The 20,552-nt window shown below is 38.8% G+C and overlaps 1 protein-coding gene across 1 annotated transcript in view; it reads right to left on the bottom strand.

Moving 5' to 3' along the window:
* LOC121405660 (trichohyalin-like) overlaps nucleotides 1-20,552 on the bottom strand; it is a 67,547-nt gene that overhangs the window by 23,976 nt on the left and 23,019 nt on the right. Inside the window, exon 10 of the mRNA XM_041596560.1 lies at nucleotides 8,978-9,082. Within this exon, the coding sequence (XP_041452494.1) occupies nucleotides 8,978-9,082 (105 nt within the window). The remainder of the gene's footprint in view (nucleotides 1-8,977; nucleotides 9,083-20,552) is intronic.

Here is a 20,552-nt window from a genome sequence, read left to right as displayed (position 1 = left end):
CGGTCGTGCGGTGACCATGGCCACATGCATTGCATGGAGGGAGGATGAAAGCAGCATGCGAGGTGACTCGAGTGTGCCGAGTGAAAAAGCTTCTAAATAAGAAGACGATTCGACAAATGGGCACGGTAAGACATCCACCGTAGACCACTCCACACAAGGAGGAAACGGCGGAGACGCCCGCAAGCTTGACCCACATAGAGAGCAGTCTATAACATAGACTGTTAGAGCTCGACCGATGGTCTGAAGGCGTACTGTTTGGTGTAAACTCGCCGACCCGGTACGGTGGGTGTGCCCAGAAAATAGGCATAGAATGCCGACAGAGAAGTCTGGGGCTTTAAAAAAGCTTGAACGCACGTACATAGCCAATAATCTCATGAGATGTACGGCGGTTTCTTTCCTCCGAGATGATGCTTACCCGACCGGGAAGGACTCGGGGAACAGCTGTGAATGTCAACAGGAGGGATATCTAGCATATGAAAAGCTGATTCCCTCCAGGTATTCGGTGCGGGTGCTTTCGGCGGTGTCCGGCTGGACGACCGGTGATGGCAGCTCGGGCAGGGCTCGAACGAGCCGCCCGAATACGAGACAATAGGTTAACATAACCATAATGCACCGGGTGGTGAAGGCGTAGCGATTACTAAGCACAGGAGAACTTTAAATCGCCGTGACATTCAGATCCGATATACATACTCATAAGTTCGGAGAGCTATGAGGTAGTGAGACATACCGCTGAGCGGTGATGGTGCTCATATCGGAGTCGCCCTCTCTTCAGCGGCGATCGCTGGAGGACGGGTGTCTGTACTAGCCCTGACTCTGGCCTTGCAAGGGTAGGAGCTAAGTAAGACAGGGCACCCTTACTTTCGAATAGAAAGTGAGGTTCAGGCCAGAAACCGACGGTCCCGTCGCCTGGGCGGACGGACCGCGGACGTGATAGGTTGCCCCCTCAAAGCAGCCAAACATTCTCACGAGAGAAGTGCGGCATGCGGTATGTAAGAGATTCTTACCTCCAATCTACGGGCCCGCTTAGGGGGTAGAATGGAGAGAGTTACCGCTGAAGGAGTCGTCGCCGTACGTGGGCTTGACGTAGAGGGCGAATTCGGGAGTACCTGCATAAAAAGGGGAATACCCATGCAGGTAACTCGCCGATGGCTCCCCGGAGTGCGGGTTGGCGAGAGAAGTCTCAATCCGCTCAATACCCGACGCCAGCAATAAGACCGCGGCGGTCTTATAATGACGGAGAACACGAGGATAAGAACCCGTAATGCTCGGGGACGCATAGATGCAGCCTGAACGGATGCAAAGTCCAGCCGTCGGTCACCGAGAGCTTGCCGACATATTGATGCTTGAAAGCCGTATGTCGGAAGCACCTGCATAGAAACGGGGGTCACCGTGTAGGTGAACAGTGCTTAGCAAGGCGGCTGAAGCTGATATGAAGCGTGGGTGAATTACCCGCACTGCTCATGGGAGTATGTGCGACGCCTGACCCACAAATATCGGGAGTCTGGTGACATAATGGAGGGCGATGCCCGTATGTCGATAACACCTGTGTATTAGCGGGGATTTCCCTTGCAGGTGCGTGAGCCGGCGAATCATGAAATCGCCGGTGACTCTCCGAGGTGCAAGATGGCGAATGTCTGCTTAACCTGCCCGGTGCTCGACACGGCGGTTTTAGCTGACAGGGAGCATGAGGATAAAGATCCGTGATGCTCGAGGGCGTTCTGTTGTAACATGAAGTTACGACGCATGGCCATCGGCACAAGAATCAGAAAGAAAGGTCTGCCCGCAAAGTGGGATTAGCGACCTAGACTTTCTTCTTGTTATTCCTCTTCTGTGCGGCCCCCGCCGGGGGGCAGAAGAGGGAACAATCATCGGGAGTCTGGCGACATAGTGGCGGGCGACGCCCGTATGTCGATAGCACCTGTGTATTAGCGGGGATTTCCCTTGCAGGTGTGTGGGCCGGCGAATCATATTGCCGGTGACTCTCCGAGGTGCGAGACGGCGACTGTCTGCTTGACCTGCCTGGTGCTCGACACGGCGGTTTTAGCTGACAGAGAGCATTAGGATGAAGATCCGTGGTGCTCGAGGGCGTTCTGTTGTAACATGAAGTTACGACGCCTGGCCGTCGGCACAAGAATCAGAAGGGAAGGTCTACCCGCACAGCGGGGTTAGCGACCTAGAATTTCTTCTTCTTCCTCTTCTATGCGGCCCCCGCCGGGGGGCAGAAGAGGGTATAATGATTGGGAGTCTGGTGACATAATGGCGGGCGACGCCCGTATGTCGATAGCACCTGTGTATTAGCGGGAATTTCCCTTGCAGGTGCGTGAGCCGGCGAAACATGATATTGCCGGTGACTCTCCGAGGTGTGTTGGATGGCCGGTGTCTGCTTGATCCGCTCGGTTGGTAGTACCGTCGGCTGAAGCAGGCAAGCCTGGGGGTAAAAACCCGCAGTGCTGGAGGGCACTCTAGATTAGCTTGAGAAGCTGAGAGGCCTGGGGTGGTATTCTGAGGTCATTTTATCTTTAAAATATTTTATTTTATCTCTTAAAATGAAATTGGTATTCTGAGATGACATTTTATCTCTCAGATAAAATTTACAATTTTATCTTGCGTATAAATTTTATCTTGCGTAACTTTAATGATACGCAACAAAACAGTGCCTGCGTAGACAAAGGCATCGCGTATCTGGGTATTGCAACGCAGATGATGTGCTTGCGCCCAAGATAGTTTGAAGAAAAAAATAAAATAAACTTAAAAGAGGGTAGGGGCTATTTTATCTCCGCGACGTTGATTTCACCAATATTTCTAGGTGAATTAACCCCAAATGTTGACATTAAAATGAAGAAAAATTATATATTTATTTAGAATAACACCTTAACGTTATTCCTGTACAATAAGAAAGTATTTCATAAGACTTGTCTTTACTAATATTGTCTTTGAAATGATGCTTGAAAAGATGCGATACAGACCTCGAAAAAAGATGAGAGCATTGTCCTTTTTGTTAAAAAGAAATCTCTGTAAAGACGCGCGAGCGTATAGTGCAAGCGTATTTGAAGTAAAAAATTAACGCAATCTCACTCCTTTGCCACACCTCCTTGTGGAATGGATTTCCATTGGTTGACTGACACGAAAGAGCTATAAAAGCGCGTTTCTAATTGGATATTGATTAAAAAGTAGGTGTGTCTTACAGAGATAAAATGAAGATAAAATGGTTCTCAGAATACCAATTTGGAGAGATTTTAAGTGCATTTTATCTCACTGATTTTAACGGAGATAAAATATTTTATTTTATCTGAGATAAAATGGATCTCAGAATACCACCCCTGGCCATCAAAAGAATCAGAGGACAGACCGCCCGACGGAGCGGGGCTTACGTCTGTGGTTCTCCTCTTCTTCTTTTCTTCTTCTTCGGTTGCTCCGGCGCTGGAGCGGAAGAAGGGACAAGAGGCTGGGCTGCGCCTGTCTTCCTCTCCTTAGCTCTCCCACGGGGAGAGCTAGCCGAGCGAGAGGAGGCGTCGGCCGAATCTGACGGCGTCAGATTGAATTGAGAGTCCGACACGGTCGGACTCAGGTGCCTCTTCCGACTAGGGGCTGGTAGCCCTTTGCCGACGCTCCCTAGAGGGGTCTTACACGGCATCGAGCCTAGTCTTTGCCGGGTGGAGAGACCCGTGCTCTCCCCCCGGACTTTAGGTGACCCGATGGCCGGTGGGTCTGACAGCCCTAGAGGAGTCGCCGTTTTCTGTACTAGTGCGACGCTCCCCAATAAGGTTCAGGTTCCGGGACGGAAGCCTTGGCCATCACCGTGCGGGCACGTGGTCGCAAATCCACGGTTCCACCCTTATTAAGCGGGACACGTGAACGCGCGTCCACGGTTCCACCCCTTTGAGAGCCCACGGGGCTCTGACTCTGTTCTCGCTATCTATACTACCTGTGGTGGGGGATAAGACCCCGGTGTCGGGCCCCGAAACAGCAGCCGCCTGAGGCTCTTCAGAAAGAGAGTCCGAAAGGCTCATTATTGCCGTAGGGTGATCTAGTAGTAAGATAGAAAAAAAAGAGAAGCAAAGGGGGTAGGGGGGGGAACAAACCCCAACCCAGAAGACAAGGACCTCAAAAAGCGGACTTTTGAGAGTCAAAAACGGATCTCACAAGGATGATACAAGGTAAAATCCCAGAACAAAGGAAACAGTAATAATTGAGAATTATTAAGAGACACTGTCCCTGAAGTCCGTTAGAAAAATTAATTATTTGATTATCACAACAAGAATCTGCTTCCGCCAAAATTCTGAAAAGAAGGAAGGGGGGAAGCATCTAAAAAGAAGAAAACACTAAGTTTTCTTCTTTTTTTTTTGTTGTTGTTTTGTTGTGTCCACCTGTTCAAAAGAAAAAAAATAATAATTTTTCTTGAGGTGAGGATCAGCTAAGGAAAAAAGGGGAGCAAGATTCCCTTTTTTTTTTTTTTTTTTTTTAAACAAGAAGTTTAAGAAAAAAAAATTATAAGTCCAGAGACCGGTAGCTGACTTGAAAAGGAAGGGGGGAAAAACAAAGATAGCTTTCCCGAGAAGGAAGGCCGAGTCAAAGGCGACGAACGCTGACAGGAGACGGCTTCCTAAAAAAATTCTAAGTATTCTTGTGAAGGAAAGAAAATATATTTTTTTTTTTTTTAATTAATTGAATAATTAATCAATTAATAAACACAAGAACAAAGGATTGATTGAAACAAAAGAACAATCAACTAACTCGAAACAAGAAACAAAGAACTTGAATCGAGGCAAAGGAGCAAGTCAAGAATTAAAAGAATCAATCAATTAATTAATTAATCAATTAACCAATTAATTCAATTAATAAATACAAGAGCAAAGGATTGATTGAAACAAAAGAACAATCAACTAACTCGAAACAAGAGACAAAGAACTTGAAACGAGGCTGGAATACGACGCTCCTAACGTCCTACAGAACCTATCTGTGGAGAAATAAATCAATTAAATTCACGACGAGTCGTATAAACGAAGAAGTCAGTGAATAAAAAGAATTAAAAGGATTAAAAAGGAGCGAAGACAACGCCCGAGCAGGAAGGCGCGGAGCTATGGGGCGGAGAGGTGAAGACAACCCGCCTGTGAGAAACGTATCTTTAAAAAAACAAACTCACGAAGAGGGACAAGAAACGTTAAAATAATATCACGGAAGCTCCGCGCGACGTGATAATCCTATAACAATCTTAGATGAGAGAAAATAAGATTGAAATAAGGGAAGAATTGCACAATAAAGTATCCAAACGGAAAACAGAAATGCAATTTTGAGAGTGTACTTAGCTTGCGACTGCACTCGACCGCAGGCGAAAGTAAAAGAGGAAATGGACGCCAAATTGCGCGACGATCTTGGGATAGTGCGTTGGTAGGGAGATGCAGCGCGCGCGCAGGAAAAATTGTGTACTCTATATTCGGCACGCAGGTTCATCGTAATGAACTAGCAAATCAAATGGGTATATCCCAGTTATTGATGTAAATTAAGTACTTCAACTCGCATGGCTCTATCCGGGCACGGTGGAAATGGTTTCTTAAAATAAAACTACTTTCCTCTAGTTTGGTGGTCCTGATCGAAAATCCAAAGCGCAAAGAAGCAAAAAGAAGGCATCCGCGTTTAAACGACAGGTTGTAGATAATTGATCCGCAACTATTATTATTATTATTACTACTATTATTATAATTACATTTTGTACATGTTTATTTAAATATCTATTACGGATGGCTGCATTATATGCCATTTTACGGTAATTATTGTTCTCAAATAACAAAAATAATATTTACATAGCGCTTCATACGTTGGCTTCTTACATTGAAATTATTATTACACCTGTCATCACTGTTCACACATAAAGTGCATCATCTCCACTCCCTGGGGAGTATCCTGGCCAGGCAACCGTTTATCAGTGCACACGTGCCAATCTTCACATCCCATCGGGTACAACACCTGGGTGGAGAGTGACAAACGTGGATAAGTGCCTTGCCAAAGGACGTTAGTGCCGGGTGGTATTCCAACACTCGACCATTGGTTGAAGAGTCAAGGAAGTGAACCACTACACCACGACACCTCCATCTCCACACCTTCTAACCTCGAAGTTTTAAAATATGCTGAAAATATAATGAAATGAATTTCTCAGAGCCCTTAGACGATATGTTTCTAGACTGTCATGATTTAGAGCAAGGTAACCTAAAAATGAATTCAAAACTAGGAGGAAACACATTACGCAGTCTGCTTGTAACGTCCCCGACTTCCTCCCAACACAAATGCTTTTTGTCACAAAAAATCCCCCTGCCTTCCTCTCTCTGTCTTTTAACATTACTCTTGTTTAAAAAGTCATAGAGTTCGAGATTTCGAAATGGAATGAAAAAGGGGTGTGTCGAGTTCTCGTTTCCGATTCAATTCTAAGAAACATCTGATATGCAGACTGCCTGACAACTCGAAGAAAACTCTTTCAACACAGTCATATCAAAGAATATCGGAATTCAAGTTTAGCAATGTAATAGAAGCAATGTGGAAATAAATAGTCAACACCAATATACCTTAGGCCTAAGTCTCCCAAGTTTCAATCTATTTCAAATTAATCTCAAATATAGGTGGGGCATTATTCCAAAACGAGAATTATTTACATCATGAAGTACTTAGACAAAAATTTTCAACTTCTTCAGCAATCAAATAGAATAGTTTACTAGAATGTAATTGAAATAGAACTCTAAAATAATAATGATTATAAGTTGACTCAGACTAAAAACGTATATCTGGGCTCAATCGACCTTTTTCATTACCGTATAATTACTCTGAACGATTGCTCACTCATCTTTTCCGTGTTTCTATTTCAAATCCAACGGTAACGGGATATGCTATTTTGGATCAAGTCTTGTCCAAACTAAAATGGCAATGAGTTCATTTGAAGTTGTCAACGATGCAAAACTATTTGCCGATTTAGTATCCAACCATGCTCTTAGTCACTGCACTGCTCGACGGGAGACTTAGGGGGCGGGAATTTATTTCTAGCTAATTATTAGAACAAGCATGATCTCATCTGCTTTTTTTCCGAACAAAAATATTTTGTTATTCATTCAGTCATATACATTTTAATAAACCTAAACAAAACTTTAAAGAAAATAAAGATGAAAGCCACCAAGGATATACATATGATTATGAGTAATGGTTCTTCTCGTGCTTGTAAACGCTTTGTTTTCTTCAGAAGCTGCATCAATAGTCTTTCGTGTAAAAATGGCCACATGACGACAACACACGGCAATATTGGAAGTAATCATTTCTCCTTCTCTTCAAAGTTTAATTACAAACCTCTACCGATGTATAGTAGACATGTCTACAAGTACTTCAATATACTGACATGCCATGGGTATTCGCCGCCAGACAGACCTTGTGAATCAGAATGACTAAGAAAATAAATGAGCTCTGACAAAGTAGACCAGCTATTTAATCATTGTCTGGCCTTGGACAAATTTAGATATTCCTAGATGAAACTTAAACATACCCTTCTCGCTCGATTAGTAAACTGATGAGATTAATCAACTCAGAAAAGAAAACACCGATTTTGAGAATAAATCATAAACCATTGCGCGATTGTGTCGGGTCTAGAATAAGCCGATAATTTGTGAAAAGAGCCTACCTACTTTCCATAAGAAAGGGTATGCCACACTCCTTTCAGGGGCCGCTGAACATTTTTAAGAGTTAAGGCTGAAAAAGTTTAAAATCACAATAAAAGGGGAGTGTATACTTTTGTACATGTCAACTGCAAGAAATGGGGGAGGGGAGAGGTTAAGCCCTCTCAGCCCACCATGCCGTTATCTACGTATGTTCGGGTACAATCTACAGGGTGAAAATCACAAGCAAATAAACGAAAGCTAATTCAAAATACTTATTTTTTTCTCATAAAACATAGCAGCAGTGATGATTTCAGAAATGTGTTTTTTTATTAATGAAGTAAAGTTTTTTTTTAAGTTATATTGTTGATTAGTAGATCAAACAACAATTCTTCAACCTTCCCCATCTACACGTTCAGAATTCAATAAACCCCATCCCTAAAAGCTCTTTCACTCACACATTTTGCTCCGTTGCTACCCTAGAGTAGAATTTGATTGTATGGTTGACGTCACCAGTCCATTCCCCAATGAACATACTGCGTCTTTCTTTTTCCCATAGTAGAACATAAAAGCTCTTATTTCCTTTCAAAATTACCACAAGTTTCGTGTCCATAGATTTCAAATTTGATAACAACCAGACAGCACTACAGCTCCTGCACATTTTGTACATAGAGAAAGTGATGCAAACCCAGAAAGAATGGTGATTCTATGTACCTGGTAATTGTAGGGGGTATGAAGCTGACACTACTAATACACTGCAAAAACCCCGGTGTTTATTTACCAGCCCGGAATCTATACATGTCCACATCAGAGAAGTGTTAAACAACACCAGTTTGGTTTTGGTCTAACACCAGAAAGGTGTTTATACAACACCAATTAGTATTAAAACAGCATCGGTTTGATTCCAAACTGGTGTTGTTTCAACACTTCTCTGATGTGGACATATATAGATTCCGGGTTGGTGTTAAATCAACACCGAAATTTTTGCAGTGTTTCGACTGTGACGATGATGGTGATAATTATAGTGATGAGATGATAATCATGAAGATAAATCATATTTTTAAAATTGAATTGAAAATAGACATTGTTGTAAAAGACAAAGCAATGAACATGACACGGGATAACATCATACGACAAACATGAAAATAGGGAGAAATTCATGAGAAAATAGACACAAGGTTGAGAAGGCGATACACAATGAACATAAATATGAACTATTTTAGCAGTGCTTTATACACTAAAGACCAAAATGATACGAAAAAGGGGGAAAAGACTGTTATGTTATAGAAAAAGTTGCGTTTAACAACTGTCAGAAACATAAACAAAACGCAATATAATGAACGCCTTACCACTGCAATCTTATGATCGAACTCGGACTTCTCGGCCATACGTTCATCTCGCTCTTGAATCAACTCGGCCTTCAATTCATCAATGGTCATCCGATACTCGTTCAGCTGAAATGATACAAAGAAAATATTTGATTATATACAACCTCTGGGCAGACAATACAGTACATCAGATTGATTTTGGTTTTATTCAATTCAGCAGTAAACATCTGGCTCATTCAATATTAACAATAATAAAAGAGGAATGGAATAATAGATACATTGGTCATACTACAGCATCATCAAACCGCAAACATGATCACACCAATGTGATGTTATGACACACGCAACTTAAAATATAAGCATGACTTTTAATATTCTTAAATTTCCGTGAAACAGCCAGGGTCTCATAATCAAACTTCATATACAAGAAAATTAAAAATGAATGACCTGTAATAAGAATAACTGCATAGGTGGGAATCATCATCGTATATTATGTTTAAGTACCCCCTTACTGATATATACTCCCTCCCCATTCTTAAAGGGAGCTATATCAAGAATCTACGACTACAATTTTTTCACAGTCCTTAACTCTGTCACAGTGAGTATAACAATCGTCAAGTTAAAGACCTCTACAGATTGAGAAATCTCAGAGGGGTAAACATAATGACTAGAGGTGTCTTGGAAGGGTATTGCCCCATTCCCCATCCCTCGTCGATGCGGGGTTTGTTTTCAAACAAAATTGTCTCGTCCGCAAATGATTGATAAGTAGCTGATTGATCTATATAGGAACATAGTGTACAAAGTAATTATGCATGAAGTGACCACGCTAAGTGTCAAGTCTTGTGTGCTCTTCAAGAATATGAACACCACGCAAAAACAGAGTCATCAGATAGACACATACTCGGCCAAAGAAGGAGAAAAGGAGTGGTGAAAGGACGATGCGTTTTGCGTCATCAGGTCATTGTCCATGGTGTTGGTAGAATATATACATAACACATTACTATAAATCAGCAAAGGTCTAGAGAACCCTAAGGAGGAAGGTCAACATCATCATGGTTTAAAAAAAAACAATCACTCGAATTATCACCTAACTTCAAACGTCAATCGCATCGATTTGTAGGAAGATCGTGCAAAGAGAAACTTGGCTAGGATTAGGATTTAATGCCAGAAGGACTGTAATACAACGAACCATGATTAAGGCAAACTCTACATATGGATGGAAGAGTGTTATTGAAGATTCAGTCTGGCTTGAGGATATTAATACAAGATTCAGAGCATAGTAAGGGTCCTGAGTCTTGAGAAGGAGTTAGAGGATCTCAGAATCAACACTAGTTCATCTCTGCCGTCAAAAACCTACATGTTTGTGCATATTCATTCGTTATTCATGAAGTCCAACAAACAATTTTGGGGGGTCTCCAAAACTCTTTCAAAGAACTAATAATTTTCGTTTGTTTTAGTGGACTACATGGGGAGGTGGTCTTATTCTTATTTGGCAACCAGTCGATTTGACTATTTTCGCTATCATATATATTATATTATTAACGTTTGTTTTCTTTAAAAAAAGTAATTGAATAAAGTAAAATTCAAATATTTATTTCTTTCTCCTTTCTTGTTACTTTTTCTTTTCTATGTCTTTTTTTTTTCTTTCTCTCTTTTCTTTTTTTTTTGATATTAGGATATCTACTAGGATTTAAAATCGAGTAGGTGTGTCTCACAATTTAAAATCAGGGCTTTTATCAAAATATGTTATATAGGCCTACTAGTATGCAAGTAGGATGGAGATGGCAGAGAAAGAAATGAGGAAAAATGAGGAAACGAGGGAATAATTAAGATGTTAATTTTTAAACAGCAGACATTTCATTCAACGTAGAGGGCGTGTCCACTGGACGGGAAGACTCAAACGGAAACGTATGTCGGACAATGGCTTCACTAACCATGCTAACAATCTTAAAATGTCAGTTCCCCTGGGTCTAGAGAAGGATGACCAGGACGTACTGGAATTGTCCTCTCCGAACCTCGTACTAGAATGCTAACAATTCGACCCTATCATATGGAGCTAACTCTTCTTCAGTATAAGATCCACAAATATGAAACCCAAGACAATGGCAAGAATGAGAAGAAAGAGTCTGAAAATAGGAACACTGTAAAGTCTCCAATAATAAGTGTAGACACATCTTTCATCAAAGCATGGACACAGTGATTGAAGTGGCTCTCGTTTTCACCAAAATTAGACTGTGAATCGCTTCCATCAGAACGCTTCGTTTACTTGTATCGGTTTGAGGACCAAACAAAATGGCGTAATTAGCCATCCCATGTATCATCTCACATTATTTGCAATGTATCATCACATCCAAGGTGATTATATTTAACTTTGAATTCAAATAAGGCAAGGGGGTGCCTACCTTCGTCTTGAAGTTCATTTAGGCTCTGAGCCAGACGTTAAACGGTTTTGAATTAAGTTAAACAGCCTGTTGTTTCAAAATCTGATGAAGTTTTGACAGAGTCACGCACGTCAAAATATTTCGCAGACACGATACGAAAAGAATTCTAGAACCAGATTGATTTTCAAGACAGTTTTTCGTCTAGTACAAGAGCTGGGATTTAAAATGAACTTCAACTAAGTCAGAAAGCCTTAGAATACGACGAAGGATAATCAGGTAGATCGCTTTGCAAGTTAACCTTGATATAATACCTCATTATCCCTCCTATGAATCTTCGAGAATATCCTTTCAGCATTATTAACATTTCTTTTCAGGTAATCATAACAAGAATAAAATACGAAAAGAAAGCTCCCCGCATATATCTAAAAGCCGAGAGGATTTGAGTTTAAAAGTTCATCTAAAACTTTGGTAGCGAAGAGCATATGGTTTAAAAGTGATATAATCATTTCAGATTGTCTGTCTTGAATACAAGATATAATATTGAGATATTCTGGAAATCCAGTGATTTAGCAAATTAGCTCTACATGTCAGTGATGACTATTTAATTGGGAACGATTTTAGGAAATGGCTATGACATGGTCGGTAAGGTATCACGACATAATTCGGTTAGGACAAGCAAATCACTTAAGGAAAACGAAATTATAATATCCATATTTAAAGAAAGGATGATGTCCTAAGGAAATATGGGAGGTAACAATCATGAAATAAATCCATGATCATATACTTTTCATTGTAAGAAATGTCAAATGTATGGCAAATTATTCGTCCTTATCTCCGAGTTGAAAAAAGAAAGAAAGAGTTTATGAATGTGACTTTAAGCTGATCCCACAAACCCATATACGTTGAATACAGACAGACAATTCTTATTTAAATTGAAATCAAGTGATATGATTATTAGAATGAATGCAACTTGAAAAGGGCAAAGTGAAAACAGAGCTGAAAATATAATGCATACTGTATATCGTATAAGAAAATCTAGTCAAGCAATATTTACTTTCGATTTTATTTCAATATACACACCAAGTGCATTGACTCTGAAAATCACTCATTGGCTATCATATTAACAGCCAACATCATCTCCTTCAACACTTTTGAATACATCTCTGACGCTCACTGATAAACTCATTTAAAGCTCCCCTTTCCACACTACAAATCGCCTTCACATAAGAAACTAAACAAATATTGCAAAGAATAACGGTGTGGAAAAGTAAATACAGAGCTGTTCCTTAATAATAATAGAAAGCATCTCTGTCCACACTCTTAAGTACTTAATACATCTTCACACCTGACCTCTAAACAAAATAATTAGTTTTAAATTGGCAAACTTCCTTTCAGTGAAAGATGTAATCAACCAAGTTCTACAGACACAAACTATTATGACTAAGAGCAGACTATCTGAAATTGTTTTAAAAAGGTTTTGAAGCAACCGTGAATACACAATTTTCAAAATTTTATGAAATAATATTTTTTTACCAAATGCCCCCCCCCCCAAAAAAAAAACACTTCTTTTCATGATGGTGGGCAACATGAACACAGTCCCTGACTTTAAGACATGTGTTACATTTGAGCAATCTGTCGGCTATATTGTTACAAAGCTTTTGAACAACCACCCTTATCTTATCTGATTACTTTTTTCAACAAAGATATAATAAATAATGAATGCAATCGTGGCGTTTGATTGGCTGAAATAAAGTTTCCAATAATCAGGACCCCCAAGCAAGATCAAGTTCAGGTTGTAGTCACTAATTACAACGGTAATTAAGATAGCGTGATGAAGCAGAAAGCACAGCGTGTCTTCAAGATCTTTCTGTAAGGGATGTATAAGATATGGAAGTGGTAAAGGACAACCAAATTAACCTCTAATCAAATTTTTCTTGACATGATGACTGGTCCCAGGAGACAAATTACCGCAAATAAAGAACCAGTGCTTCCCTTCAAAAAGTTCAAAGATATAAAGGGCAGTGAAGTTTTCAACAAAAGAATTTGGCATTCACATAGTTTCTTCAAGGAAATCAGTACTAAACAAACTTGAAGTCATATTCATATATTCATTTTACGCTTCTTCATATTATTTCTTTAAATATATATATTAGGGAGATTTAGATTTCTTACCCATGACGCAGAATCTTCTGGGGCCTGTTGCAGAAAGAGTTGCGTTTAAACGCAAGTCAAAAAATCAATCGCAAGTCCCAAATGCGCGCTGTTGATTGGTTGAAAATCAAGTTGCGAATGATTTTTAGAGTTGCGATTGATTGCAACTCTTTCTGCAACGGGCCCCTGATTTGGCATCCTCATTGCGCATGAATACGGATGAGATCTAGATTCAGCACCATGGGCTAGGTTGTGAAACCTAACACCCCATTCATTTGCAGTTTGTTTACAAACCATTAAAATACTCCTTCATAATGAGCTAAAAAATCAGTATGTTCCCATATATTTAGCACAAGATTACATTGAATAGTGTCAAATATACTAGGGAAAGTGTTAGGTCGTACGAAAAAAGGTATTGCTGATAAGAAGTCATGGAAGTTTGGGGAAGGAGCGTTTATATCATGTTGAGAGTAACTCCTGTCAAAATGGAATAACTGTTAATTTGATGACATTTGCCCTCATTCCGTACATTGGCCTTGCCTCACCTAGACTCCATTTTCTTTAAACCATCATAGTTTGTGCTTATTAAAATTCCATTCGAAACATTTTGCTTTGGATTGAGGCACACTTCAAATCCGAAACATACATCGAATGGCCAGAGGAGAGAAGCTATATTATTTTCATCTTTTGAACTTGTCACATCGTAACTATACCAATACTGTAAAAAATTAGTGGAAAATTTGTTCATGACTGTATGGATGCCTATAATCTTGACACAAAGATTTTTGACAAAATTAAAAGCAAATGAGATAATATATTTCATGAAAACTAAATAAACATTTTGCATAACCATTTAGATAAAAAAGTTAAAGACCTCTCCATCCTCATAAGAACATGATAACAGAAACTAGTTTACCAAATTGCTGTAGTAGTGACTATCCGATAGTCCATTCATTCCGTTCATCATGCTGTCAGGTTATCTTTAATTCCAAATTTACAACAAAGAACCAAAAAGGTGTCCAAAGATCTGCGACTTCAAAATATTGAACTCAAAATAGTCGATAAAAGTGGGGTTTGCACCCAGAAACAGTGACAGATTCAATGTTATGCAGTTGTATCATCAAACGTACAAAGGAAATCCATAGCTACGGCAAATGTCTTTCAGTAGAACTATATTTCTTTTCCATTTGGCGACGAGAAAACCGTATCGACTTCGATACTACCCCACATAATCTTGAAGTTCCTGTATGATCACTGAGACGTTTTGTCACAAATTACACTCGCCATGCTAAGTTACATAGTTTATAAAAGTTCTTGATCAGGATAAAGTGAAATAAAAGCACCTTCTTTCACATAAATAGCCAAGTTCAAGCTCGAAAGTTCCTGAGCATCTCATTCGAGCCTATTTGCGATTCAAACAAGAACGATTGAAACAAACCTAATAATCCTGCAGTATTAAAGAATGGAAAGAAGACACGTTACACAAGAAAGGCGATCGATTCACCTATCACAAGATCAATGCCAATTGGCTGATGCCACGATCACTGGCACTCGGTGGCTAGGGCGTATCATTATCGTCTCCATAAGATTTCTCCAAGAAGAGCGCGCACGTGTAGCTGTGTGCTGGCCATAGAGATTAACGATGTGTTAACGGTGTGAGTGTTAGCGGTGTGTGTGCTAACAGAGTGTGTGCGTAGGATAATGTGCGTGTTCGAGTGCGTGGGACCCTAGTGTCTGGGGAAGTGGGTGGTTTCTCCGATAAATCACTAGTTCCACTTTAAAGTACACCCGTGTCTCCTGAAATAAGGAAACTTTTTGGGGGAGATTAATTCTCGCAACATGAGAAGTGAACTACTATGTTCGTTCACACTCTTTTGACAAAAAAATAAATGTACATTGAGATGCAAAACATACAAGGGAAAATGGAATGAATTAACTGCACAAAGCTGAACATATCAGGCACTACCGAAATAGGGCTTTATAACTCTAACACACATCTAAAGTTAGAAGTGTTCATATTTAGCACATTTTTTGTCGTCATATTTATATATATAAAAATATTCTTTAAGAAGCAGTGTCCTTCCCCAAATGTAAGAAAACGAATTCTAAAAAATGTTTAACGTAACTTTATTTCAACCAGACTTTATATTCAATTAGACTCGTCGCTTCATAAGTGTATACTTCAACCATGGATGTACAATTAAGGCCGTTTCAAAAAAAAATAATTTTTCAGGCATTGAAAATGTATTAAATTAAGCAGATGGGTAGTACGCACATGTAAATTTCCTAATTTGGGAGGCATCTTCATATGCATAATTAGGATAATTGATTGAATAGGAAGTTCAAACAGCTATCTATAATTCCACTGTCACTGCACCCTAAATTGTAAATTAAATTACTTTTGATGACATTGACAGCGAACATGTGAAGAGTCATGTTAGCTAGACTCAAGGCTGGTTTACCAATATCCAAGGTCGTGAAGGTTCAGTAATTCAACTTAAAAGGCACTAGAATATACTGTCAGTATAAAGTTGTAAACATGTTTTCGACCATGAGCATATATCAGCACAGAACTTCACCACCTCCGCACCGCAGACCCGCATGTAGTAGTACAATACGTAGTAACTGTGATGTGCAAAATCATAATCCTATTAAACGGAATAGACGAAAACATGAATGGCTGCCTATGAATGTTAAATATGGTATATACATTAATTCGTTATATCAATATTTTCAATCAAACCTTTTTACATTTCCATTGAGATGATGATAAATGCAAAGAGACAGAAGACTTATTTCACTGTTAGATAACCAGTAATAATTTATCCATGTCAGTCGTTTTTCTCGATTGAATGAATTGATGTATTCCCCGAATAATTTATGCGATTTTCAAAATCTAAATAAAAGTGTATTCTTCGTTTGGTTCTTAAATGTGTTTCTCTATTTATCAAACCTCCCCCTCTCTCAGATAGTTCTTGGAGAAACCTTGCCAATAAATCATTCTATACTCACTAGATAAGGATCCACAGAATCCATGTTTGGGTGGGTGGTTAATGATGGTCTTCTTTTAGAAGAAGTAATCAGGATAACACATTGACACGACAAGAAAGAACACTTTGAAGAGCGCTACATGACGCAGTGAGTTAACCAAAAAGGAGTTCACTCACTTGTAAACCATCATATCTTAGCCCACATGTTACAACTTGCCAAATGTTGGTGTCACCATAGTTCCTTGGTGTCACACTTGATACTATACTGTGATGGATGAAAACATCTCAGATCTATCGCCGGAAAGTGTTTTTACTTTTAATTCATACGCATTATAATTAGAAATCAGAGTTCTTGATAGCGATGGCAAACGGAAAGGATGCGCGCGCATCCAGGAACTACTGACATGGCATCAGAATGAATTATTCAGGAATACCAACTTTGTTCTCGTTCTCCGATGGTATCCGCAAAATGCTTCTTGTCATTATCCAAATGAAATGGGACTACCCTATAACTTAACAATTTACTCAGAACTCCCAAATCTTTTTGGAATAATGACGTGTATTTGAAATAAGAATTAGTTTTTGTTTGGTTGCCCTAACGCTCAATACTCTACTGTAAACCGTTATATTTTTAACGCTAAATATTTAATTTTTTCGATGCGTTGAAAGGGTGATCGGTTGCCTTTTAGTTCTATTAAGAATGTATTGACACGCTATTGTGGAAACATGTTGATTTTTATGTAAATTGAATTGTTTTCGTGTTTGATTTTGAATAAAATCTTTCTATGAAAGAAAAAATCCGAATGAAATGCAGCACAAAAATTGAATTCAATTTACTGTTATTTTCGACATTATGATGTAGTTCTACAGCCTGATTTGTTTGTTCAGGCGAATATTTCACAAATTATGAACGACTGTAATATTTAATGATGAAAATGTATTGAGCCGTTACATTATAATCATGAAGAGAATCACGCAAGGGGTCGATTACGATAACATTTTGCTTATTTCATTTTTTTTTTCTTAAAACGGTATGCGAAAGAAGTATTAAGATTATGCTGACATAATATAGAAACAAGATACTACGAGAATTTCAACATTGAATTTGGCAACATGTTTGGTAACTTGTGTCCAATACAGGCCTAATATCTATTCAAATTCATTTATAGTGGAATAAATTACAGTTTCAATTTGAACTATTTCTGTAAGAGCAAAATTGTTAACAAGTATACCAGGATATGAGAGTACAAAAAAGAACGGATGAAATTTAGAGAGCGTCCGTGGTTATGATATTGGTCTAAATTAAGACCATCTTTTTATGATATTCTGACAAGTGTTATCTTTGTAATCATAGTGACTGACTGGCTTGGAACTCTATTTTGAGTTCACTGGGATTTAACGGTACTTCCTTTTTGCTACTTCCCGTCTTTTTACCTCGGCTAACTGCCTCCCAACATCACCATTCTTAAGATTGATGGGTCTCATTACGGCGTCAAGGAAGATGAGAGAGAGAGAGAGAGAGAGAGGGGAGAAAGGGAGGGGAAGGAGGAGGGGGAATGAGGGAGGGGTAAAAATAGAAGCGAAATTCATATCCTATTTCCAATAAAAAACATTACCCCTACCACAGAAAGAGAAAAATAGTGAAACTTCATTGAAGATCAGAACTACATAATTTCATAAATGAAAAAAAAGAAGATTTTGGTAAAATTGGCATCAGCATAATCCAAGAGGTGGGAGAGGAAACAAAAGAAAAAAGAGGGGGGGGGGGGGGCGCAGAGTAGAGAGAAGTATGATCGGTTTCATGAGAAGACATAGTCAGATACAACATATACAATAAAAACATCTTGTGATCTGGTTATATCCATAGAATAAGATCATAAAGCCTCTCTTCCGTGTAATAGCTTAACAAGGTGCCACTATACAAGTCTTCTCCGTTAACATGAGGAACATTGATTACGACGTTTCTTTCCATCAAAATTTATACCGTTAGGTACATGTATATAGAGGACTTCTATACGAAAGCCTTTAAAGGAAAATTCATCTATCCCCGAAAGAAAGAAAAAAAAATCAACGATCTACTTCGCCCCCCAAAAGAAAAAAAAATAACTAAAACTCCTTTACCTGACATCTGATCTCTCATTCCATCTGTTCAACATTAGAACTACAGATTTCCTTTAGTAGAAGAAATAACCAGTTGTCTCACGATGTAGCAAACGTAGTAGAGACAACTGGTTATTTCTTCTACTCAATCCTTCACCACGATGAACCTCTTCCACATCAACCCTACAGATTTCCTTTTTATTATTATTTATTTATTTCATCCATGCGTAATTCGTGATTTTCAGTTTATTGTTTAGACGCATGAGGTAATAATAGTGAGAATAGCGATCTTTTTTTAATACCGTGCTTTTACTAAAAAATTAAGAAAACGAGATTTATGGATTCGTGCTTCTAATCAACCTTTGGCCGATTTGGGTCTGAATTTTCTTGCATCTCTTCATACAAGTAAGTTTGGCTTTGGGCAGGAATTCGCTTTTAAAATCTATTTTTGGTTCAGATTTCCGACCCTGGATTGCTGAGGGATTATTCCACAATTAACTTTGTCTTATATCTCTTTGAAATATTTTCCTTAAAGATTACTCTCCCCGTTGCCAATCAAATTTATATATAAAAAAAATCCTCAGACACTCATTATTAGTGGCGTCTCGTCTATCTATCAAGAGAATCTTACTTCCGGAAACTTACAGCCCGAAGTTATTAATATCAATTAATTAACTTTTGTAATATAATTCTTAACCGTCCTACTTCCCCTTACATATTAAGATATCTTAAGGACTTATCTTAGATTCATTGTTTTAGAGTTCATATTGATTGATGAGTATCACCGTCGAAAGTATATATCCGTTTTCTTGAGCGGTTCGAAACCTCTGAGCAAGCTGAGTGGAGATCGGGAGGAGCGAAGCCATTAAGTATCGGAACCGATCAGTTACTTTATACAGGAAATGAGCAAAACCAACGGAAATTCGAATATGTGGGACCGTTATACATAAATAAACTGGCATTTATTATTCATGAAATTAAGTTAATGGTTTAAATTCCTGCCAGGTGTGTTAACGTGACAGAGAAAGCCTAAAATATATGGAGTCACGATGACCGAAATTACAAGTATATGGTCTGCATTGATCTTTTGCATCCATGTCCATTGAAAATAACGGGAGAGCTTTCTAGATTAAGTAACTTTATGAATAATAATCTTATATTAAAAAAAATACGCAGTAGACTTTTCTTAGAATTCATGCAAAGTGCTTTTCACTTTGAACGTTATTCCAAATCAAGTTCAGTGAAGTGTAAAAAAGTGGTGATGGCAGAATTCTATCATGAATTTCCCCTCAGTGAAATAGGCATACCAATAAATCTAGCATACAGCTCTATACACGCAGGTCAAACATGCTGTCTATTGCAACTAAAAAGGTTATCATAAGGATTATCTGGAGCAACATATCTCTGGTGCAGCTCGTGGGTGTGTCGATGAACTTAACAGAACAGATTCCAATTTTAACCCTAGACGACCTTGCACTGAACATCACCAGTTAACCCCTAGACATCATTTACTCTATTCATGTACTCCCACTTCAGATTCCTATAAGTAGACCCACACCTATATTCCGGGCAGACAGTCTTTAAAAGTTCAAGTACAAACAAAAAAAAAAATAGGAAGAAATCCTGTAGTATTCATCATACTAGGATGTATATCTTAATTACTTAATCGTTGTTGCAATTTTATGTGATCTTATCCAACTGATATGCAATCCAGAGTTCTAGCAAATGTTATTTAGTTACGATAATTAAATACATCCAGAAAGCTATACAAACAAGTTTCATAGAACATGTCAACCTCTTGCAATTTGAGATAAGGTGTCAACATCACTTCCATTTCTGATTGGCATTTAAAAGCAAGTTGATGGTAAAATATGTTAGAAAACGATATGGCGCACTTTTTTGTATAGAGTATACATTAATTTATTCGTTCAGTTTAAATAAAAAAGGAACAACTTCGTTGTTTATTCTGAAGTT

This window comes from Lytechinus variegatus, chromosome 1, assembly GCF_018143015.1.
Source record: "Lytechinus variegatus isolate NC3 chromosome 1, Lvar_3.0, whole genome shotgun sequence".
In the NCBI taxonomy this organism is placed as follows: domain Eukaryota; kingdom Metazoa; phylum Echinodermata; class Echinoidea; order Temnopleuroida; family Toxopneustidae; genus Lytechinus; species Lytechinus variegatus.
Note: the sequence above shows the minus strand (reverse complement) of the source record. Positions and strands in the feature narration are given on the sequence as shown.